Below are 25,494 nucleotides of genomic sequence, written 5' to 3' on the forward strand. Positions count from 1 at the left end.
TAGACTCGAGAGACAGAAGAAAAAAAAGGTCTCAAATAGAAATTGTGGAGCTGAAAAGTATATTTGAAGTAAAAAATTCACTGGAGCAGTTCAACAGTATGAAAAGTCAGAACTAAATATCAGGAAATTTGAAGACAGGTCAATTGAGATTATTTACACTGAGGAGCATAAAGAATAAAGGAAAATGAACAAATCCTTTAAGTCAGCTGTGGGAAACATTCAAGCAAACCAACATACTCTTAATAAGAGTCCTAAAAGGAGAGAAGATAAAACAAATAGAATATCTGAAGAAATAACAGCTGAAAACTTCCTTAAAGATATTAATCTACACATCCAACAAGCCTAATGCAATCCAAGCATAGCCAAACTGTTGGAAGCTAATAGAGATTCTTACAAGCAGCAAGAGAGAAGTGCTATCTCTCCTACAAAGTACCCTCAATATGATTAACAGCCTATTTCTCACTAGAAACTACAGAAACCACAGACAGTAGACTGACATATTGTAAGTTATAAAAGAAAAAAAAATAAATCAAGAATTCTATAACTGGTAAAAACTATCCTTCAAAACTGAAGGACAAATTGACATTCTCAAACAAAAACTGAGGGAACTGCACTACAAGAAATAGTAAAGAGAGTTATCTAGGCAGAAGTTCAAAAATCACCAGATGGTAAGTTAAAGATTTATGAGAAAATATGATACAGATAACTACACATGTAAATGTAAAAACTCAATACTATTGTATTTCTGATTTGTGACTCTTTTTACCCTTACGATAGAAACACAAATGTATTAATATAAAGTAATAATTATAAGTCAATGTTAACGGGTACACAATTTATGAAGATATAATTTACCATAATAACAAAGGGATAGAGAAGACTCTGTTTAGGAACAATGTTTAAAACTAAGGTGGTATTAACTCAACCAAGTGTAATGTATTAGTTGTATAAGGTAACCACCAAGAAAATAACTAAAAAATATACAAAAAGGGAAATGACATACTGAGGAAAAAAGTCAATAAAACAATCAAACACAAAATAAAAGAGCAATGGTAAATGAGTAATAAAGGAGAAAAATAATCAATTAAAAATTAAACACAAAATGAAGGAGTAATGTGGGAACTGAGAAGAAAAATGATTAACGACATAAGAAAAAAAGAGCAGAATTAAGTTCTTCATCATCATTAAATACCTTAAATGTAAATGGATTGAAGAGGAATGCCTCTTCAATTAAAAGGCAGAAACTGGCAGAATAAAGAAAAAGACCTGATCTATTATGAGTTTTGAAAAGACTCAAACCCTTAAACACAGAAAAAATTAAAAGGGAAAAAATGTGAAGAACTTATTTTGTGCAAATAGTAACCAAAGGAGAGATGGCGTCATTGTATCACTATCAGACAAGACAGATTTTGAGAATTATTCAAGATAAAAAGACATTATACACTGATAAGAATGGTCAATCCATCAAGAAGACAAAACAACACACACCTAAAAACTAGCCCCAATATAAATGAAGCAATAATTGACAAAGCTGAAGGGAGAAATAGAAAATTCTATAAAAATAATTGAAGATTTTAATATTTCTATGATAATAATGGACAGAACACCACCAGAGCAGATATGAATATGAAAACAGGAAATGTGAACAACACTATAAACCAGCTCAAGGTAGACACAGACTAACCCATCCAGTAACAGCAGAATTCATATTTCTCATAAGTGTAAAACAGACCATTCCCCAGGATAAAACATGTTAGGCCATAAAACAAATCCCAATGAAGTATAAAAAAATGGAAATAATAAAATCTTTCTGCACCACAAATGAAACTAGAGATCAATATCAAATGAAAACCCAGAAAATTTACATATATGTGAAATTAAACTACACACTTTTAAAAACCATGGGTCAAAGATGAACTCACAAAGGAAAAATGAAAAGATACTTTGAGACAAATGAATAACAACTGAAAAAGCTTAATCTAAGAGAAAGAAGTTCAAATGACTAAAATCACAAATGAAAATGGGTAACTAAAAACCTCACAGAAAAAGGTATAAGAGAACACTGTAACAACTGTACACCAACAAATCATACAATCTAGATGAAATGAACAATCTACTAAAAACAATCTCCCCAAACTGACTCAAGAAATAAAAAATCTGAAGACTGATAACACATAAAGAGATTTAATCAGTAATCTAAAACCTCTGAACAAAGAAATGTTCAGAATGAGATGGCTTCACTGGTGAATTCTACCAGTGAAAGAAAAATTACAAGAAAAATTGCAATCTGACTCAAACTCTTTGAAAAACAGAAAAGGAATGAATCCTTCTTAACTCACTTTATGACATCAAGTCAGACAAAGACAGCACACAAGAACTACAAACCACTGTACATTATACACTGATACAAGGCACTTAAGCAAATACTAACAAACCAAGTCTAGCTCCTTATTAAAAGGATTATACATCATGATCCAGTGAAATTGTCCCAGGAATACAGAGGATGGTTCAAATATAAAAACCAACCAATGTACTAGCCTATATCAGTAAAATGAAAAGGGTTAAAAAACTCATGATCATCCTAACTGATGCATTTAACAATAATCAGCACCCTTTCATGGTAACTATCCTCAACAGTCTCAGATTAAAAGAGAACTTTCTCAACCTACTAAAAGCACTTGTGAAAATCCCACAGCTAATATCATACTCAATGGTTAAAGACTGAAAGCTTCCCTCTAAGATCAGGAACAAGACAAGGATTCCAACATTTTGCCACTTCCATTCAATACTGTAGTGTAAGTTCTACTCAAAGTAATTTAGCAGAAAAATTTTAAAATAGTAAGTAAAGTAGATGTATAGCCATATTTGCATACCACATGATCTAATACATTGAAAATCCTAAAGAACGTACCCATAAAAAACTGAGCTAGTAAAGGAATTCAGCTAAGTTGCACAACACACAATCACACAAAATTCAATTGTGCTTCTTTACCTGAAAAGAAAATTTAAAAAACAAGTCTGTTAATAACAGCATTATATAGAATAAAATGTTTAGGAATAAATTCAACCAGAGATGAAAAACTAATACAATGAAAACCACAAAGCACTGCTGACAAAATTAAACAAGACAAAGAAATGGAAAGAGATATGTGTTCCATAGAAGTCAATATCATTAACATGGCAAAGCTACTCAAAGCAATCTACACATTCAATGCAACCCTTATCAAAATTGCAATGACCTTCTTAGCAGCACTGGTAAGCCAATCTTAATATTCAAATACAACTGTAGGTGATCCCAAACAGCCAGTCTTGAAAAAGAATAAAGTTGAAAGATTCACAGTTGCAAATTTCTAAATTTACCACAAAGCTACAGTAACCAAAACAGGGTAGGTAGCATTTAGACTAACGGAGTAAAAATGAGAGATCATAAACAAAGCCACATTTCTATGCCAGTTTTGACAAGGATGTCAAAACTACTCAGTGGAGAAAGAGCAGTCTCTTTGAGAAATGGTGCTATGACTACTGGATATCTAACTTCAAAAGAATGAAGCTGAAACTTTATTTCACATTGTAAAGGAAAAGTAAATAAAATGGGTCAAAGACCTAACTAGAAGAAGAAAACACAGAGGTGAATCTTCACTGCTTTGGCTTTGGTGGATTCTGAAAATGACACAAAAAGTACAGGGGACAAAAGAAAAAACCCTGCACTTCTTTAAAATGAGCACTTTTGTTTTCAGAACACTATCAAAATTATTTTTAAAATCCTGTAATAGGACAAAAAACTCTTTTAAGTCATGTAAGTCATGTATCTGATAAAGGTCTCTTATTCCAAATGTACATAAAACTCAAAGTCAACAATAACCTCAGCAATGTATAATATGAGCAACTCTAATTCAGCTACACATTAGGATACTACACCACTTACAAGTGGAAGTGGAAATTCCACTTTTAAGTGGAATTTATTCCCGGAATGCAAAAATGGTTCAACATACAAAAATTAATGAATGCAAACTTTTCATTAATAAAATGTAAAGGAAAAAGACACACAATCATCTTAAGTTATTCAGAAAAAGGACATCTGACAAAATTCTACAACTTTTCCTAATAAAAACAAGAAATGGAAGGAAACAGAAACTTCTTCAGGATGATAAAGACTACATATGAAAAACCTCTAGATGACATTACACTCAATATTAAATTCAATATTAAAGACTGAAGCTTTGCCCCTAAGATCAGAAACAAGTCAAACGCCTACTTTCACCATTTGTGTTCAGTACGGAATTGGAAGTTAGTCACAACAATTACACAAGAAAAAAAAAAAGCAATCAAAATTGAAAAGGAAGAAGTAAAATCATCTGTTTGCAGATGACATTATCTATATGTAAAGAACCCTAAAAAATCTACCAAAAACCTGTTACAACAAATAAACTTAGTAAAGTTGCACGCTACAGAAATCAACCTACAAAGAACAGTTGCATTTTTAAAAGCTGACAATTAACAATCCAAAAAGAAAATTAAGAAAATAATTCTAACAACAGTATCAAAATGAATACCAAGCAGTAAAAGTATACAAACACTAAAAACTACAAAACATCGCTGAAAGATATTAAAGACATAATTAATGGAAACACATCTGTGTTCATGAATTCTAAGACTTAAGATGTCAATACTACCAAAGTGTTCTACAGACTCAATCTTTATCGAAATTTGAACAATGGAGAAGTGAAAAAAATCCATCTACAATTTTCCTGAAATAGAAAAATCCACACTAAAATTCACATGGAATCTCAAGGACACCAAATAGCCACAAAGTACAGTTGAAGGTATTATGCTTCAAGAAGCTACAGAAATCAGTGTGGTACTGGCATAAGGATACATTAGAGACCAATGGAATAGAACAGAGAGCCCAGAAATAAATTACTGCAAATACAGTCAACTGATTTTGACAAGGGTGTCAACACCACCTAACAGGGAAGGACAGCCTTTCCAATAAATAGGAAACTTAGATATACACTACAAAAGAATGAGGCTGGCCCACATACAAAATTTCAACTCCAAGTAAGTCAAAGATCTATACGTAAGAGCTAAAGCTATAAGACTCGACATTTCTCCAAAGTCGGCAACAAGTACATGAAAAGATTCTCAGCATCTCATCATTTAGGGAAATGCAAATGCAGATGGAAGATAATAGTTTACTTTCACACATTAGGAAACTGCTATTACCAAAACAAAAAACCAGCCCACAAACGGACCAAAAGACAAATAGCAGAAAATACGTGTTGACCTATACATGGAGAAATTGGAAAGCTGGTGCACTGCTGGCCAGAATGTAAAATGGAATCACTGCTGTTGGGGTTTCAAATTATATAATCTACTAATTCTAATCTAAGCCTATACCCAAATGAAAGCAGGAACTCAAAAAGAAATTTGCTACACCAATGTTCACAAAAGCATTATTCACAATAGCAAAAAGATACAAACAATCCAAATGTCCAACAACAGAAGAATGAATGAACAAAATGTGCTATATATGTATAGAAATATTCAGTTTTAGAAAGGAATGAAATTCTGTTATATGCTACAATACTGATGAATCTTTATGACACTATGCTAAATGCAATAAGCAAGACAAAAAAGTGTGACTCCATTTACATGACATATCAAGAGCAGTCAAATTCATAGGCAGAAAACAACAGTGGTAACTAGAGGCTGGAGGGAAAGGAGAATGGGAAATTATTTAATGGGTACAAAGTTTGTGTTTGGGGTGATAAGAAAGGATGGTGGTGATGGTTGCATGACCTTGTGACTGTACTTAATGCCACTCAAGTACATAATTAAAAATGATTAATAGGGTAAATTTTATATTATGTGTATTTTACCATAATTTGAAAAATATCAACTACAGAAGTCAAAAACTTCAATTAAAATATGCAAAGGACCTAAACAGGTATTTCTCCAAAGGAGTTACATAAATGATCAACATACACATAAAAAGATGCTTGACATTAGTTATTATAATGAGATGACTACAACCATGTAAGTCCATAACAAGCATTAGTAGGCATGTGGAAAGTGGAACCCTCATTTGCTACTAGTGGTGTGGTAAACAGCTTAACAAATTAAACATAGATTATCGCGCAATCCAGTAATTCCATTCCTAAATACATAGTCAAGAAAAATGGAAACTGGTGTTCAAACCAAAAGTGTACAGGGATGTTCACTTGACAAATTCAATACTCTTTCATGATAAAAACACTAACAAACAAGGAAAAGTAGGAAAATACCTCAACATAATAAAGGATACACATAAAAAGCCCACAGCTAATTTCACAATCAATAATGAAAGATTGAAAGCTCTTCCTCTAAAGAATAGAAACAAGAAGAATAAGGAATAAGCCTGCTCATTCTTCACAGTATTATTCAGAAGAAGGTACTGGACTGCCTTTCTGGTGGGAGTGTAAAATGACACACCACTGTGAAAAATGACATGGTTGCTCTTCAGAAGATTAAACTTTATGTTTCAGGAATTCCACCTCTGGGAATTCTATATGCAAAAGAACTGAAAAAGGGTCTTGCGTAGGTATCTGTACATCTGTATTCATGAAAGTATTATTCAATACAGCCAAAAGGCAGAAACAACCCAAACATCCATCAAACAATGAAAAGAAGATCAAATGTAGGAAATTATGACACATGCTACAAGATATAAATGTTGAAGTTTATAAACTTTGAAAACAGTACAGCAAGTGAAAGAAGCCAGCCACAAAGGACAAATACATATAAAGTACCTAAGCAGTCAAATTTAGAGACAGTAAAGTTAGAATCATAGTTGTCAAGGGCTGGAGCAAACACTCCCATTCACCACTGCAACAAAAAGAATAAAATACCTAGGAATAAAACTACCTAAGGAGGCAAAAGACTGTATGCAGAAAACTATAAGACACTGATGAAAGAAAGTAAAGATGATACAAACAGATGGAGAGATATACCATGTTCTTGGAATGGAAGAATCAAGATTGTGAAAATGACTATACTACCTAAAGCAATCTACAGATTCAATGCAATCCCTAACAAATTACCAATGGCATTTTTCACAGAACTAGAACAAAAAACCTTAAAATTTGTATGGAGACACAAAAGACCCTGAATAGCCAAAGCAATCATGAGGGAAAATAAATGGAGTTGGAGGAATCAGACTCCCTGACTTCAGACTATACTACAAAGTTACAGTAATCAAGACAATAGGGTAGTGGTGCAAAAACAGAAATATAGATCAATGGAACAGGACAGAAAGCCCAGAGATAAACCCATGCACCCATGGTCTACTAATGTATGACAAAGGAGTCCAGAATATACAAGGGAGTAAAGACAGTCTCTTCAATAAGTGGTGCTGGAAAAACTGGACAGCTAGATGTAAAAGAATGAAATTAGAACACTTCCCAACACCATACACAAAAATAAACTCAAAATGGATTAAAGACCTAAATGTAAGACCAGACACTATAAAACTCTTAGAGGAAAACATAGAAAGAACACTCTTTGACATAAACCACAGCAAGATCTTTTTTGACCAACCTCCTAGAATACTGGAAATAAAAAGAAAAATAAACAAATGGGACCTAATGTAACTTAAAAGCTTTTGCACAGCAACGGAAACTACAAACAAGATGAAAAGGCAACCCTCAGAATGGGAGATAATATTTGCAAACGAAATCAATGGACAAAGGATTAATCTCCAAAGTATATAAACAGCTCATGCAGTTCAGTATTAAAAAAACAAACAACCCAATGAAAAAATGGGTGGAAGACCTAAAGAGATATTTCTCTAAAGAAGACATACAAATGCTCAAGGAGTACATGAAAAGATGCTCAACATCGCAAATTATTAAAGAAATGCAAACCAAAATTATGATTAGGTTATCACCTCACACCGGTTACAATGGGCATCATCAGAAAATCTACAAACAACAAATGCTGGAGAGGGTGTGGAGAAAAGGGAACCCTCTTGCACTATTGGTGGGAATGTAAACTGATACAGCCAGTATGGAGAACAATATGCAGGTTCCTTAAAAATCTAAAAACAGAATTACCATATGACCCAGCAATCCCACTACTGGGCATATACCCAGAGAAAACCATAATTCAAAACGACACATGCAGCCCAATGTTCATTGCAGCACTATTTACAATAGCCAGGTCATGGAAGCAACCTAAATGCCCATCGACAGACCAATGGATAAGGAAGTTGTGGTACATATATACAATGGAATATTCCTCAGCCATAAAAAGGAACGAAATTGAGTCATTTGTTGAGACATGGATGGATTTAGAGACTGTCATACAGAGTGAAGTCAGTCAGAAAGTGAAAAACAAATATTGTACATTCACACATGTATGTGGAACCTAGAGAAATGGTACATATGAACCGGTTTGCAGGGCAGAAGTTGAGACACAGATGTAGAGAACAAACGTATGCACACCAAGGGGGGAAAACCGCAATGGGGCGGTGATGGTGGTGTGCTCAATTGGGCAAAGGGATTGATATGTATACACTGATGTGTATAAAATTGATGACTGATTAAAAAAAATAAAAATTAAAATAAAATTAAAGTTAAAAAAATAAAAAAAAATACAAAGACTATGGAAGAAATGGACGTCTTATACTTTGCTGGTGGAATGTAAAATATAGCAAACACTTTGAAAACTCTCTTATCTTTTCTTCAAAAATTACAAAGGCAGTTACCTTATGACCCCATAATTCCACTACTGGGTATAACACAAGTGTTTTAGTCTGTGTTCTACAGAGAAACAGAACCCATTAGCTGCCTGAGGTGGGTTGGAGGGGAGGGAAGAGAGCACGAGAGATTGAGAGAGAGATTGAGATTGAGAGATTTCATTGAATTGTCTTAAAGTATTGTGAGGGCTGGGAAGTCTAAAATATTCAGGGAAGTCTGACACACTGGAGACTGTGGAAACAGCTGGTCATGCAGATCCCTTTTTTCCTTGAGAGGGCTGTCTTTTCTTTTAAGGACTTGTAGAATGATCAAAAGATAAAGCCTCATCCTTCATTATGAAGGGTGCATTTATTTGCTAGGGCTGCCAGGAGAAAGGACCACAGTTTACATGACCTAACAGAAATTAGCCCATTGATAATATACAGAGAGAGTAACAAGACAAACATAGCCATCTACAATCCAAGGACACCAATCGTACTGAATTAGGGCAAAACCTGATGGCCTCATTTTAACTTCATTACTGTCCTAAAGACCCTATCTCCAGATACTGTGGATTATATTTGCAACATGTTTGTATTGAAGGAAGAAAATTCCGTCCAAAATACACACTCCTGTAGTCTCCCAAATTTCATGTTCTTTTTTGCACGAGAAATGCATTCACTTCCTGCAATCCCATCCTAAAACTCATTCTGGCAACAACTCTAAATCCCAACTTTTATTTAAATAGCATCTCTAGCTGTTAAACCCTGAAGGCAGACAACTTGTTTGCTTTCAAAACACAATGCTGGAAAGAAGAAGTAAAGCTGTCACTGTTTGCAGATGACATGACACTATATATACGGATTCCTAAAGAGGCTACCAGAAAACTACGAGAGGTAATCAATGAATTTGATAAAGTAGCAGGATACAAAATTAATGTACTGAAATCGCTGGCATTCCTATACTAATGATGAAACATCTGAAAGTCAAAGTAAGAAAACCCTCCTATTTACCATTACAACAAAAAGCTTAAAATATCTAGGACTCAGCCTACCTAAGGAGACAAAAGACCTGTATGCAGAAAATTATAAGACACTGATGAAAGAAATTAAAGGTGATAGAAACACATGGAGAGATATATCATATTCTTGGATAGGAAGAATCAACATTGTGAAAATGACTCTACTACCCAATGCAAGCTACAGATTTAATGCAATCCCTATCAAACTACCACTGGCAGTTTTCACAGAACTAGAACCAAAAATTTCACCATTTGTATGGGAACACAAAAGACCCCGAATAGCCAAAGCAATCTTGAAAGTGAAAAATGGAGCTGGAGGAATCAGGCTCCCTGACTTCAGACGATACTGCAAAGCTACAGTAATCAAGACATTATGGTACTGGCACAGAAACAGAAATATAGATCCATGGAACAGGATAGAAAGCCCAGAGATAAACACATGCAATTATGGTCACCTTATGTTTGATAAAGAAGGAAAGGATATAGAGTGGAGAAAGGACAGCCTCTTCAATAAGTGGTGCTGGAAAAACTGGGCAGGTACATGGAAAAGTATGAAATGAGAACACTCCCTAACCCCATACTCAAAAATAAACTCAAAATGGATTAAACACCTAAATGTAAGGACAGGCACTATCAAACTCTTAGGCGAAAACATCAGCAGAACACTCTATGACAGAAACTACAGCAAGATCCTTTTTGACCACCTCCTAGAGAAATGGAAATAAAAACAGAAATATACAAATGGGACCTACTGCAACTTAAAAGCTTTTGCACAGCCAAGGAAACCATATACAAGACGAAAAGACCACCCTTAGAATGGGAGAACATATTTGCAAAGGAAGCAACTGACAAAGGATTCACCTCCAAAATTTACAAGCAGCTCATGCAGCTCAATATCAAAAAAACAAAAAACGCAATCCAAAAATGGGCAGAAGACCTAAAGAGACATTTCCCCAAAGAAGATAGACAGATTGCCCACAAACACATGAAAGAATGCTCCCCATCATTAATCGTTACGGAAAGGCAAATCAAAACTACAAGGAGATATCATCTCACACTGGTCAGAATGGCCATCATCAAAAAATCTAGAAACAATAAATGCTGGAGAGGGTGTGGAGAAAGGGAACACTCCTGCACTGTTGGTGGGAATGTAAGTTGATACAGTCACTATGGAGAACAGTATGGAGGTTCCTTAAAGAACTAAAAATAGAATTACCATATGATCCAGCAATCCCACTACTGGGCATATACCCAGAGAAAACTATAATTCAAAAAGACACATGCACCCCAATGTTCACTGCAGCACCATTTACAACAGCCGGGTCATGGAAGCAACCTAAATGCCCATCAACAAATGAATGGATCAAGAAGATGTGGTGCATATATACAATGGAATATTACTCAGCCATAAAAGGGAACGAAATTGGGTCATTTGTAGAGACGTGGATGGATCTAGAGACTGTCATACAGAGTGAAGTAAGTCAGAAAGAGAAAAACAAATATCGTATATTAACGCATGTGTGTGGAACCTAGAGAAATGGTACAGATGAACCGGTTTGCAGGGCAGAAATTGAGACACAGATGTAGAGAATAAATGTATGGACAGCAGGGGGAGACAGTGGTCAGGGAGTTGGGTGGTGGTGGTGGGATGAATTGAGAGATTGGGATTGACATGTATACACTAATATGTATAAAATGGATAACTAATAAGAACCTGCTGTATAAAAAAATAAAATGCAAATAATAAATAAAAATAGAAAAAAAAGAACATGTTGCCACTTCAGTGATAGTAAATGCTGCTGAAACATTTGCAAAATGGAGGAAAAAAAAAAAACAGAGAAAGATCCCACATGCCGCAACTAAAGATCCCACATGTGGCGATGAAGATCCTGTGTGCCAAAATGAATACCTGGCGTAGCCAGGTAAATAAATAAACAAATAAATAATTTTTTTTTTTTTAAAAAAAGAGAAGCTCTGGGTGATTTTCTTCCTTTTCATTTATATTTTTCAATTTGCCACAATTGATGTATAATACTATTAAGAAAAAAAATCTGTGGAAAAACAGACTCAAGTGCTTCTACATACACACACACATATATACAGTAATATGGTATACATTCACAAAAACTGAATATGCCTTGCTGAGAATCTCTATCTTCTTAGAATCACTACTTCATAGAATCCAGACTTTTTTGTTGTCTGGATCAATTGTCACATAAGGCTTAACATGTAGGACAATCTATATTAAAAAACCAAACACTGATTTTCTTGGCTGTGACTAGCATTGCAAAACAACAGTTATTATAGGGATAATTCATCAATAAGACATGAGATGGATTTTTTTTTAGCTTCTTCACCCCAAATAAGGTTGCTTCATCCATCATATTTTTTGGTTCTGCACTGAGGGAGAGATTTCTAACAAGATTTAGTCAGAATTTAGGACATCGAAATTGACCTCTGAGTAGGTAAGAGATCTCCTTGTATTAAAGAATAAAATGAAGCCATTTCCTGATGCCCTCCTAGTCCTTTCAAATCATAAATGTGAACAAGTTAGTTGTAGCATTTGTATTTTTCTATTATGCAGATAACCAAAAGGTGGTAAACTTCTAACAATTATATGTGGGGGAAAGAGGAAGGACTACTGTGGATTCTAAATGATAACTGCAAGGTATCATACTATTCCTTGTGCCTATCCCCAGGAAAATACCGAAGAGGAAAATGTGGTAGTAATAGTGGCTATCCAAATTCTGGGTCACTGAGAAGATTTTCCAATAGCATTAAATTTTATTGGCCTGCTCCCCAGTCACAGTGTAAATATGAATTACCAACCACATTACCTCCTCCTCAGGGGACAGGTTTCCTCTGCTACTGCTGACAGGAAAACCACTGCCAAATTCTTTGGAATGAATGTCTGCTCCATATTCAACTGTCACATCCTCCTCAATGCTGCTCACCAGCCTCCAGAATTCCTTCTCCACAAGTTCTGTAGGTACCATCTGTGACAACAGGTATAAAAGATGATTACAGACCAGTATATTTTGGCCCCATGTCTCCATGAGCACTAAGACTATCAGACACCAATCCCTACATCTGCATTCCACAATCACATACATGAACAGGCATGTTGAAGTAGTCCACCTTGAAGGAATCAGCCATTTCACCAAAGCTCTGCAAAGTGTACTCCTGGGTAGCCTGCTCAAAGCCAAAGGCTTCCGGGGGTTTCTTACACTCCTGAAATAGAAAATATTTCAGTAAGACAGAGGCAATAGACAACAAACCCCTTCAAAAAACCAGCTAGAGATATATCTTATGCTATTCCTCCACTTAAATTTTCCAGGTAGAATAGTTTCTTTAATATCTACTAAACTTATTTCCTTTTGTTCCTTTGGTTCACATCATCTGGATTACAGTCCTTCCTCTCTGTCTTAAATTTCTACCATTCATCAGCTACTCTACCCAGCCATTCTTTCATTTACTGTGTCAATGACAGCTAATTATAACCTAACAAAAGTTATTAACTTAGAAAAATGGAGGTACCTACTTTACTCTTTCCTAAAACCAGGAGTCTGTATTAAAAACAATTACCAAGAACTAAATTTAAAACATCTATTGTGGACAGCCCTTACCGCCATGATACACTTTGGGCACCTCCAGACCCCTCTGGGGATTTCAGGAAGGGGTGGCAATAGGCAAAAGATGTGATAATTGTCATTACAGCCATCACAAAGAAGAAGTTTATCATCTTCATCCCCTCTAGAGCACATTCGGCAAACATATGAGTCAATCTACCAGTAAAAATAAAATAATATTAAGTTGCTTGTTCAAGGAAACTTTATCCTAGGCTTCCAGACCATTCATTCTGAACACCCACCACCAGTCAATTACTATGCATTGTTCTACTCATGACTTCACTCATGACGTCACTATCTGGTGAAAAATACGACAACATAAATAATTACTATGCATGTTAAGAAATGAACCATATTAAGGTGTGTTGGAAGAAACAAAAAGTAGACTTTAAGTTGCACGGTACAAACCAAAATCATGAAGGTACATACTAGCACAGATCATTCAGAGAATTACCTATGTTAATAATAGCTGGTATAGACTGCAAGTTGAATATAAATAGGTCAAATGACCCATTATCCAATTATACCTGCTATTCTAATGTGAAGTTTAATAGGTTTCCATTTCATTAAACTGTCTTCAGTTTAGATAATGAATTAGATAGGTCATAAGGACAGAAAGATTAAGGCAAGGTCTAACAACTTGGATTCTTAGCTACTACTGAAATAATTTATTACGAAGTACACTTTAAAAAGACGAGACACTAGTAGACTTTTACCACGAAGGATTCATTACTGAAAAATTACTTGCAGTGAGGATAGGCTACATTGGGAGAATGCAGAAGTAACATGATCAGTAAAGAGCACAAAGAACAACTGAGAGAGAGAGAAAAAAATCTGCTGAGTATATGGACGTACACACGCACACATCAATTCTCTTATTAATCTGTAGATACTATAATTTGTCAAGAATATGTATATGTAAACATATGTATTTACACACATATGTAAATACATGTAAATTTATAAAATATACACGTTTATACACAGATATATACATTGGCATATACTTACATATATGTATGTAGGCAGTTACCCTCAGTCACAGCAATTCCGATACTATATATATATACCACGTAAGTGTCTACATAGCTTATCTAAAGTCATGTAATTTAATAGTAGTATTATCTATAGTAGCCCCAATCTGGAAAGTACTAAAAACACAGGGTTAAGTGGGGACACAATCCCAATGGTGGTATTAAAGATAATCTTTCAGTGGACATGATTAAGAGGAAGGAGAAAGCAAATTTATCACTTTAAAAAATGTAGTAACTCTAGCATACTGAAGAGATTATAAAATCTTTCAGGTGAAGTGGAGGAAAAGGTGAAAAGAAAGATTTATATACATAAACGAGTTAAGTAAAGCAAGATCATAGGAGAGGCACTAGTATGTAAAATGTGGTTTTTAGACCCCTGAAGCATTTGCCAGAAAACAGCTCTTTCACATAATTTATATTTAATCACATTGTCTCCTACCACATTAAGATGTAAAAGTTAAGAATGTGCTTATCACTGGAGTTGAAAAGACACAAAAGTTTGGAGGAAAGTTCTGATACAGAACATAGGATATGAATTTTGCTCCTGACTATAATACTTGAGTATGTTCTTTCTCCCTCCTGGCCATTAGTGTTTTCATATTTAAAGGGCTCAGAAGTAAACTGAAGGAAGGAGAAAGTAAGGTGCGATAAAATAATTTTAGGTTCCATCTCATCCTGATAGTTCATAAACAGTGTTAAGAGTCCTTACAAACTGGGTATTGCTTTGATTCTTCCGCAGCCGCATGGTCATATTGGTGCAGGGCTCTAGGCTGTTACTCGAATCCTCCTTGGGCAATGCTGACATCACTTTCCAGTTCCCACTCGGTTCCTCCTTCATTGTAACAGTGGAGGGGCATACGACCCCTTCTTTATCTAGGAGAGTCAGAAACAAACCTGAAAACAAACAAATCCATCTGCCATCAGGATTAACAAACTGTCTTCTCCATGGTACTTTAGTACTTTACCCCTCACTTTGCCTCGTAGCCTATTAGGCTTCACCTTTCTTCCGTAAAGTCTTATCCTTGGCTACGAGGCCCAAGCCCATCATCTTGGGACCTGCCCCATAGATTTGTAGCTTCTTCAGCTCTGGGTTTTTCTCAATGTCTTCTTCTGTGGGTTCTGGCTGTTGAAAGAAGGTTCAGAGAAGGAAGTGAGTTTTATATAAACAGGCATTATACTTAAGATCTAGATTTTCAATTTGCAAAATATTCCAGCAGTATAAATGGAAAAGAGGTCATAAAAATTCAAGTCAGTCAACAGCCTCCACCTCGTTTACTGATGTATTTTTATCTGTGGGTAACGGGTGACCAGGGACGGACAAACCAAGAGAGAAATTTGAGATGTAATAGTCTCGATTTTTTTCACGCTATAAAGGGTATGGTAGAGTACTCCAGTATGTTAAGCTTAAGTATCACAAAATATATAACTTATACCAAAGAGTGCAATAAATTAATTATAAAAAAGCCCCCTTCTGCAACTCAGTTGAAGATGCAAATGGGAAAATAAGAGGACTCCTATTATTCTACTGTTCTGTTTGAACTCAGATCATGAGAAATAATTCCTTTCTCCTGACAATGTATTTAAAGACCTGGGAAAGTAGAAATATGTTATGTGTCAAAAAATACACACATTATATGCCATTTTCAACACATCTCTTTTTAGTGAACACCACGAAATATAGTTTATTGACCGTTTCAGTTATGAACAAAAACTTAAATTTAAGCTCTATTACATTTCTTCTTTCCATCTAAAATCTGACGTTATCCAACTTTTATTCTACATATATATAAAAACACATATGATAACCGATTTTCTGGTTTTGTTTTATTTCCAAAATAATTTATGCAAACAATATATATATTGTATGACCATATCCATGACAAACACAGCGTTAACTAGGGACACAGTGGTAACAAAGATATCACTCAGTGATCAGGTAGAAATGATTAAAGGAAATGAAACATAGGAGGCTTGAGTTTAAAAGGACCATCAACATATATATCTGTCCCCTAGCTTATTATTCTATTATTATAGCATCAGGAAAGATTCAACCTACTCTTTTATTGTTTTTTTTTGGTACTATAAACAAATGATGTAATTAGTTATACTAATCATATTCTAAATTTTTTATATTTTATGTTTCGACATCTTTTGAAGGGCCTTGCTGACTGGGGAGACTGTTCCTCCCAGGTCTAGATAATTTCTAGAGGCAACAAACAACTGTCATATACAAACTAACTAATCCCAAGTCCATACCCCCAACCACCTCCTTATCTAACACTTACAAATGATGCCCATTGTTTGGTTCCTGGCCAAATCAACCTCTGGCCAGGAACCAAACAACAAGGAAAAGTCCATAGGCCCCAAAGCTTGCTGAGATTATTCAAACCAGCCAGTTATTTCTAAGATGTTTACCCTACTTTGCCTTGCTTTCCCTGAGGACACACTGATAAAGGCTGTGGCCTATGCCTTCCCCCTACTCTTTTCTGCCCCCCACAGACACTAATGTTTCCTTCCTCCTGTCGCCCTGTGGCATGGTATTCCTCTTGCTTCTAGGGGCACTGTGAGTAACATCAAAACTTTTCTTTCAAAGGCACTGAGATCTCCCTGTTGGCATTCAGGCATTTTTATAAATTAAGACCTGGGCACAAATTAATAATACTCATATAATGGCTGCATGCTATTATGAAAGATTAATTGAGTTAAAACAGGAGTGCATGCACATCTAAAATTTTAATTAAAAATTATAATTTTAGTACAATCTTTTACCCTACCAACAATATACTACGATCCCTAGTCCCTTATCCTTGACACATTTTCGCTTTTTGGCCAATTAGTTATTGTAAAAAGAAATAGGTAACTATTTTATATTTTCAATTTGTTAGTAAGGTAAAACATTTGATTAATTATTTACTAAGGTTAAGGTAAGAGGAAGCTTGAAAACACACTGCAAAAGACAACTGCATCAGTTTGTAGGCGTGGGACTCCTAGGTGCCTTGTACATTTATAATTTCCCCTTATATCATATTAACTATACCATGACATATTCCCTTAATATACTCTATAGGTGACTGCTGGCAAAGCAAGTACCTTTTAAAAGAGCTAATACTTGCTTGTCTTAAAATATGAACTAACACAGTACTACTCTTAATCTTTCAGACATCTTACTATTAATTCTTGTATTACATACACTTATGTATGAAGTGGAAAAACGACATCCATGATAGTCCTCACAATTTCTCTGTCACTAGATTTACTTGTTTTCTTTTCTGCTCTACTTAGAATTTATTTGTATTTTTTCCCTGGTAATGTTTTGGAAATACAACCCCTTTCTTTCTTTTAGTAACCACATGGTTTTCAAGAATTTTTAAAACCTTTCCAGCACAGTGGACAATCCCATTCTTAAAAAAAAACCTGACTAAAGATCATTTGATGGTGAAAATTTTTTTGGTCTTGACTGGCACTGACAACTTTCAAACGTATTTGTTTCCAAGTTATTATCTGCTCATTTTTTCTTATTCAACTCATTTTCAGACACTTGTCTCTATACAGAACTAAAGTAGTAATGCAGAATCCATTTCAATTTCAATAATCTGAACATCACTATTTCTCATTTCTTCATTCTACATGACAATGCTAATTATTTTAAAACTTAATAGTACTAGGATTATTCACAACATAACTAAAGATACACACAACCTTATGCTAAGATATTTCAGAAGTAGACACGTTCAAAATTTTATGAAAATATAGAGACATACAAAACAGGCTAAGACAAATAAGAAGACTGTACTGTTCATATTCTAAATTTTCTATATATTATGATGTTTGACATCTTGAAGTTTTCTGGCAGTGGAGAGACTGCCCCTTCCAGGCTAGCCAATTCTTCAAGATTGGACTCACCAGAGAGTACACCTTGATATGTAAACTAACCAGCCCAGAGCCATAACTCCTGTGTCTGGCTCCTGCACCCCAGGAGGCAACATTTCTCTGCCATAATCATGCAGGGCCAGGTGTCAGGAAAGTAGGGACCACCCTGTAAGTCAAAGCTCACTGAAATTGTTCAAAGTAGCCAATCCTAACCTGCCCTTCCCTTGGAAACCTAAATAAAGGCTGTGGTTTAGGCTCACCCTTCTCTCCTGCCCCATGCTCATGTTTCTACTGTATTTTGTTTTCCTGAGCCTTTCTTATGTCACCTCTCAAGGCAGCATCTGACTGCCCATCTCATAAAAGAACACATAATGAAAACCAATGGTTTCAAAATTAAACTATATAGTATGCTTAATAAAAACCATCACAAGATTCATAAAAGTTCACCCTTAAGACAACATTAGAAGAATACACGTTTGCTTTTAAAATGTACAAAAGGAAAACTACAAAAGAAAAATACTGCACACCATACTTATGAAACAACTCATTCACTTTCAATTAATTCAACCATGCACCAGCTATAGGTTAAAAAAAAAAAAAAAGAATGTCTTATATAAATGGACTGTCCCTAAAAGGGAGTCCTAGATGAACTTTGGCAGTTAGGGAAAAACAAACAGGCACTCACATCAGGCTGTAGTCTTTTTGCCCGCCGACTATAGCTGCTGAACTTGGAAGGCTGCACAGACTGTCTAAGGGGAATGCCGTGGGGTTTGTATTCCTTGTCTTTTTCCTCACTGTCAAATGGCTGAGTGTTACACTGCTGGGGAAAGGGAAAAGTGAAGTATCAGGAAAGGAGTAATATTCACAATCAGCAAATAACTAAGTGATTCTCTCATCCTAAATCTCTGGCAAGAAAAGCTGTACTTCTTGGTAAATTATAGAAATCTACCCTTCTGTTCTTTGGAATGAAAATTCCTCTACATCTTTGCATACACATAAGTAGTAGAGCCTAGTGAAGACCCACAGTCTTGGGGACCAAGGTTTGAACCTGGACTTCTACCCTTACTTTCTGTGTGCCTTATGCACTTCAAATCTAATAAAACCAGGTAAGTTAAATTTAATATGTTTACACACATACATGATACACATGTAGTTTTAAAAAGTGTTCTGGAGGTAATAAAACCTAAAAAGTTGTTATTTAAGATAACCAGCTAAATCAGTTGCCACTCCTTGTTAAGCCCAAGTTACACCATGGTTTCATTCCTAAACTCTTTTTACATGAACTATCCTCCGTAAGTTTAATAACTCATAAGAATTATCTTTTTCATGGAGAATGGCTAAAATAAGAACTGCTTTTCTCTAACTCCTACTTTAAGACCTTGTCCATGAAAACCCTAAGACACAGGGAAAGGACACTGCACTTCCCATAATCTAACCTAGAAGGTATAAAACCTTTTCACACATGCTACAAAATATTTTACAGGGCCAATTCTTGATATTTCTAATTTTGTCAATGAGCTAAAGACTCTCTAAACCTTGACTATTCAGAAGAAAGCCCAACCAAAAAAGGGAAGGTAAGAGGAAAAACAGCAAAATCACATTAGGATCCAAACCAGCTAAGGGACCTCACCACAAGGTTAGCTCCAGACTGAAACATTTCATAAGGATAAATGATACGTTCATAGTGAGATCGTAGCAGGGAGCCAATGTTTTTGCCTGGTGGGTAGCTGAGGCGCTGGGCAACTCGGGCCCATCGTCGGTCCTTACAGATGGCTTCATAGCCACCTTCCTCCATCACAATCTGAAAGGATAAGAAAGGGTATAGATTAACTGTGAACACACTGGAAAGACCTAAAAAATTGCAATGAGGCTTAAAATGAGTGCTCTCTGTCCCCCAGTAACAATTATTCCAGGTCTCAAACAAAGATTGTGTCAAGCAATGTTGGCAGGACTATGTCCCAAGTGAAAGTTCAAATAGCAGGGTTGTCATCTTGAAGACTGAGCCCTAGTTTACCTGCTCTAGTACTAGTTGGTAGAGGAAGTCCCAGACTGAAAATCTGCATACAAGTGGCTCTCTCTAGGTCCTGGTTTCTACGAAATCTAATAAATCACTGCTGGAGCACTGAGGGAAAAAATGTTGACAAACTCTTGTGTTCTCTCCTTTCCTGTCCAAAGACAATGTTCAGCAACAGATGTGTCCAAAGTAAGGTTTTTTGTTTTTCCTTTTAAAAGCAGAAGTACTCTTACCTTACTAAGACTGTAGAGGTCCAAGATCCTCCGCTCCACATTGGGCATTTTTAAAGAAGAACCTTGAATTTCCCAGAATTTTGCAATCTGGTCCAAATAATTCAGTTTCACTCTGGTCTGAGCCTAGAGAATAGAGAGCCCTATGAGTTTGTCTTACTCCTTATCCTGACTTTGGTGCAGTATGAAATGGATAAGCAAGTATCGTTCTGTATTTTCTATGGCTTTCTACTAGACTAGAATCTAGGCTTCACTGTCTTTAACACCACTGGTGTCCATAAAAAGCTCAAATAAAGTAATTCTTTCATGTGAGAGGAGGAACTCAGAAAGTGATGCCTCAAAGTCAAAACACTTCGTGCCTAAGTTTAAAGCATTATCTTTGGGCTTAATGAATGCTGAATAACAGTATTTAGGCTCAGTCTAATATCTTCCTCAAGATAGAGCCATCTAGAGTCTACAGAAACAAAACTGAAGGGAATAAAGTAGTTTTCCTTTCCATGTCAAAAACTTAAGACATGAAACCAGTTTATGAATTATAATTCTCTTACCCGAAGTCATTTTGGAGCTTTTAGTAACCAACCACAGTCAAAACAGACAATGCCAAACCATTCATGTGCTTTCCAAAAATAACACTAAACTGAATATGGACACTCTTGAGTACTTTAAAAAACAAGATTTTCCTCTCCTACTTACTCTAACCCATTCTTAAATACAGTCATACATACCACACCACCAGCCTTAAGGTAGAAATTTAGGAGGCCAGATTTCTGCTCTGTACTTTACTTTTGTTAAGGAAATCAGGAAAAATCCAAAATAATAAAATACGAAGTTACGGGGAAAAAAATAGGAAAGACAGTATCTATTTTCTTGATATGTTTAGTTTTAGCCCATTCTATGGCAGAAAAAAAATATGTGATTCATCTCCCTAAATTTAAACGCTCTATATGTCCTGCCATTCTGCACAAGACTTTTTGCAGGATCAATATTCCTGGAAATAATGAAGCTGGTGTTACAATCAAAATATATTTACTTCAAAACCTAACCTCTTAAATGCGTTGTTATCAAACTACAAGCAAAACAAGATTAGAGCTGAGATTCCACTCTAAGAGGGTGACTTAAATATTGAAGAAATACCTCTAGTTCATTTAGCCTCTGGATGCGTGGAGTAAATTTGAAGTTGTCAACTTCTACTGCAAAGGGAGGCTGCCAGTCCTAAAAGAAAGTGAAAGAACTTGGTTATTATGGCATAGCAAAAGATAAAGATAGAATTAGAATCACCTGTTTCTATCTTAATATCCCTCATTTTTAAGAGTTATTACTATTTTTGCCTCTAAAAGCCTCAAGGTGTTGCATCTTTAACACAAGGTCACTGGGGGAAAAAAAATCTACTAATCCAAAGGTCTGCTTGGTATGTCTCCTCCAAAAAAGACAACAAACAAAAACAAAAGAAAAAAGTCCCAAATTCTGACAAAATGAGGCCTAAAACTCACTTTAAGAACAAAGGACAAAAAGGTTGTGAGAAAGGTCCTTACTGAAATGAAGATAACCCTATTATGAACAAGAAATTGTTTAATTTTCAAACTTAGACTATTATCTTTTCCTACTCTTGGTGGTCTGGCAAAGATGAACCGAAGCATAACTACTATACTGAGAAAAGTATTACCATTGAAATACAAAAAAAAGAGAGTCTGGGAGTCAGGCTCAGCATGTGACTAATGAGCAGCATGCTGTGCAGTAAGTGGACATCTACTCTGGATGTCATATTAGTTGTTTAAACTGATGGCCTAGGTTCATTTCAATTTGCATTCAAAATTCAGTCAAATAACAGTTTCAATTAGCAGTTTTAAGTATCCCAAAACAGAGGAGAAGCCTCTAAGTGAACTAACAGTACTTCGGTTGGTAGTAGGGGTTCCATATCCCTTCCCATTTTTAGGTATGTTTATCATACACATCGCAGGTCATATGAGAAAATGTAAACAACGGAGGCCCAGTGGCACAAATTCATGCAACTTTTCGTCGGTTCAATTACATATCAAATAACTTAGAATGAATTAAATGTCATTTAAATAAAGTATAAAAGACACATACCCCTATCATAGAGATGGGTGTAACATTGGCACAGCTGAGAATCAGTACCGATTCGGGCTTCTTAGTTATCCACATAAATTTTTTGTTACTTCACGAAGTCTAGTGATAGGATATTAATTTTCCGACACCAGCGCGTTTTAGTCAAACATTTACAAGGGGAGAAACTAGAAGCTACGTGGAGGATTCAATTAACTGGTTCCGAATCTAAGGCGTTGTTAAAGTAGCACAGTGGTTCTGCGATCACTGCAGAAGTCACCTTCAGGCCAAATTCTGCTTTAGAGGCTTACCGCGGGTGGGCGAATCTTGCAAATACCGGACTTCTCGGCAATGGGCCTGATTTTCGCGATGTAGCCAAGGGGGTCTCGAAATTCTGCCCAACTGGGCTCGAACACCGGACACTCTGGCGGCGGTAGGAAGTCGTCCGTCCCCGGTTCCATGTCGGGCCCGAACGCTAATCTGTAAAATACGATTTTGCTGTTTTTTTCAATAGCGCATGGATCCTTCCTACATAAAAAGTAAGTGCCACACAACCTTTATTTTCTAGTGAACGCCAGAGTTATTTTAACGCAGGTACGTGCTTACCAATCGTCAAGGATGCGTTTTACAGCCACCATCTTGACCCACCAGCCTTTCCGGTCTCGTTGCGTGCTATGTCACTACGCGCACCGATTCTTCAGCAGTTATCTACAAACCTGAACGACGTTCTGAACGCCAGGTAAAAGCTGAGATTGCAGAACCAAGTTCACCACCGTAAAATCACCACAAAGTAGCCACTAGCGTGATATTAAGTAGTTTTTTAACAGAACAGAGGGGTAGAGTTACGACTAGAAGCACCGGATCTTTTTTTTAAAGTGCCTATTGCGCATGTCACGCCTGCGCATTAGCGAGGAAAAAATATTCTGAAAACTCACCAGTGTGGCTGAACACTGGAACTGCAGCCCAAATGCTCCTCCGTTACTTTACCAGTATAAACCACAGCGACGTCAATGCGTTTGCCAAAACGCAGTTTCTCTAGACCCTTACTGAGTTATCTGTGACAGGCCAGGCTTTATTGGAAAAGAACCCGTTGCAGCAGCTTTACAAACCTGGAACCATGATAGAATATAAGTTATTTACGTTCATGCACAGTATTTCACTCAAGACCCACTTTCCATGTGCACGTTTATTATTCCATTTCTGCAAACTGCAGATTGGATTCTTAATAGCAAAAGAAAAAAAAATGCAAAAAACAAAAAAAGTACCGTGAAAACTTACTCTGACTAGAACTTCTCCCGCTTATTTCTACGTTATTCTTTCAGTGGATGACTATGCTCAATTTTGCGGTGTCGAACACTTCACTGTTTCTCAAAACAAATTCTATTTCTTCGTGAGGTTTTATTTTAAAACAAGCTGTTAACACTTTGCTGTCCATAACATTATTTACAGTTTTTTACGTCTTTGTTAATGAGTGAATTTTCCCATATTTGTTGTTCTCCACTTAGTTTGAAGTCAATTTTACATTTGTAAAATTTATTTCCTGGTATTTTCTTAGCGCTATATTTTTTTAACATTTTGCAAAATTTACGAAGTATCCATTTCTTTTAAAAAACGCTTTAAAAAATTAACTGTTAGGCCCCGTTTTAAAGGGAACTGGAAATAAATCTTTGATTCAGAGTTTGTTGGTCTGATTTGAATATTGTTTCATTTAATACTATTCCTGCCATTTACGTTTTCCCAGAACTTTATCCACTTGATCTGTTATCAACATTAGTTTATTATGCTAGATTAAACATATTATTTATGTTAAATGTTTTAATGTTTATTTTGTTTCCATCGTGTGGGACTTTTGTTTCATAAAATCAGATTTGCCATAGTTTACCCAATATTATTAATCTTTCAAACGATTAGATCTTTCAAATGGTTATATATTTATTGTGTATTGAATTTGTTAATTTAAAGAGTGTTTGCACTGCCAAACCATGCCTGAGAATTCAAACGAAGAAATGGTACAATGGACAGCCTTATCCACCCATCATACAGCATGTTAAAACTTCATTCATGTGCATTTTGACAATATCACAATCTTCTTAAAAAAGTTATAACAAGGGTTGGAATTTTTAAATCTCCTGCAGGTCTTCAGATTTCTAGGACAGTATGCCGTTACATACCAGTTCCACATATTCATCTCAGTTCATTCCTCAATAACATAAACCCCAACAAAATTTTGCTGGAAAAAAAGGCATACTTTTCAGGGGAAATATGTGGCTCAAGGTCCAAGACATTATTAAGAGTTTTGGTTGCCAAATGAATTCTTCATATTAACCAATATTCTTTGTAAGTGTTAGATTCAGTACATAGAGTCTGTGAACTAATCTGACAAAAACCAAATTAACAGGAGAAAAAAAGTATATTTTTGTATGCTCACAGTAACTTCACAGAAAAGAAGTGCAAACCCCAATCAGGTTGTTAGACTAAGGGACTTATATCCCATTTTAACAAAGGGTGAAGAGACTAGACAAAGGAAGAGAGGGTTTGGACTTCGGAGGAGGGGGTTAAGTTGTGGGAAGGTGACTAGGAAATGTATGATAAATAGCGGGGTTTTTTTTTTTTGTAGTTTCTTAATGCTACTCATCTTAATTAATAAGAATTTTTGTTTTCTTCAGAGCTCTTGTAAATGGCATGGTTTTTAATTTGGGGCCCCAAATTAATGCAAGGGATGAGCAGGCACAGTGCTGAAGAACCATTCAAAAAGATTATAACAATCAATTTCAAATGCCCAATAACACTGTCTCCATATACACACGAAGCAAAACTGATAAATATACAAAGTGATTTTGAGAAACCAACAATTTTCATGAGATTAACACATCAGTCATTTGGACTGATAAACAACAAAATTTTTAGAAATGATTGGG

At 35.7% G+C, this 25,494-nt stretch overlaps 1 protein-coding gene across 6 annotated transcripts in view; it reads right to left on the minus strand.

Annotated features, from left to right (window-relative positions):
- Positions 1–23,585, minus strand: part of LOC309653326 (lysine-specific demethylase 5C-like) — a 60,548-nt gene extending 36,963 nt beyond the window's left edge. For 2 of the 6 annotated variants that reach the window (XM_082447920.1, XM_082447925.1), the window contains exons 1-11: positions 23,183–23,585; positions 22,888–23,056; positions 21,647–21,724; positions 20,516–20,638; positions 19,899–20,069; positions 18,954–19,088; positions 15,398–15,521; positions 15,108–15,292; positions 13,362–13,520; positions 12,847–12,966; positions 12,573–12,731 (exon numbers count right to left, since the gene is read on the minus strand). In XM_082447920.1, the coding sequence (XP_082304046.1) occupies positions 12,573–12,731; positions 12,847–12,966; positions 13,362–13,520; positions 15,108–15,292; positions 15,398–15,521; positions 18,954–19,088; positions 19,899–20,069; positions 20,516–20,638; positions 21,647–21,724; positions 22,888–23,037 (1,404 nt within the window). In that variant the 5' untranslated portion in view covers positions 23,038–23,056; positions 23,183–23,585. The remainder of the gene's footprint in view (positions 1–12,572; positions 12,732–12,846; positions 12,967–13,361; positions 13,521–15,107; positions 15,293–15,397; positions 15,522–18,953; positions 19,089–19,898; positions 20,070–20,515; positions 20,639–21,646; positions 21,725–22,887; positions 23,057–23,182) is intronic. The other 4 variants (XM_082447923.1, XM_082447921.1, XM_082447924.1 and 1 more) reach the window with 4 other exon arrangements.
- Positions 23,586–25,494: the final 1,909 nt, after the last annotated feature.

Source organism: Balaenoptera physalus, assembly GCF_965194825.1.
Source record: "Balaenoptera physalus genome assembly, chromosome: Y".
Taxonomy (NCBI): Eukaryota; Metazoa; Chordata; class Mammalia; order Artiodactyla; family Balaenopteridae; genus Balaenoptera; species Balaenoptera physalus.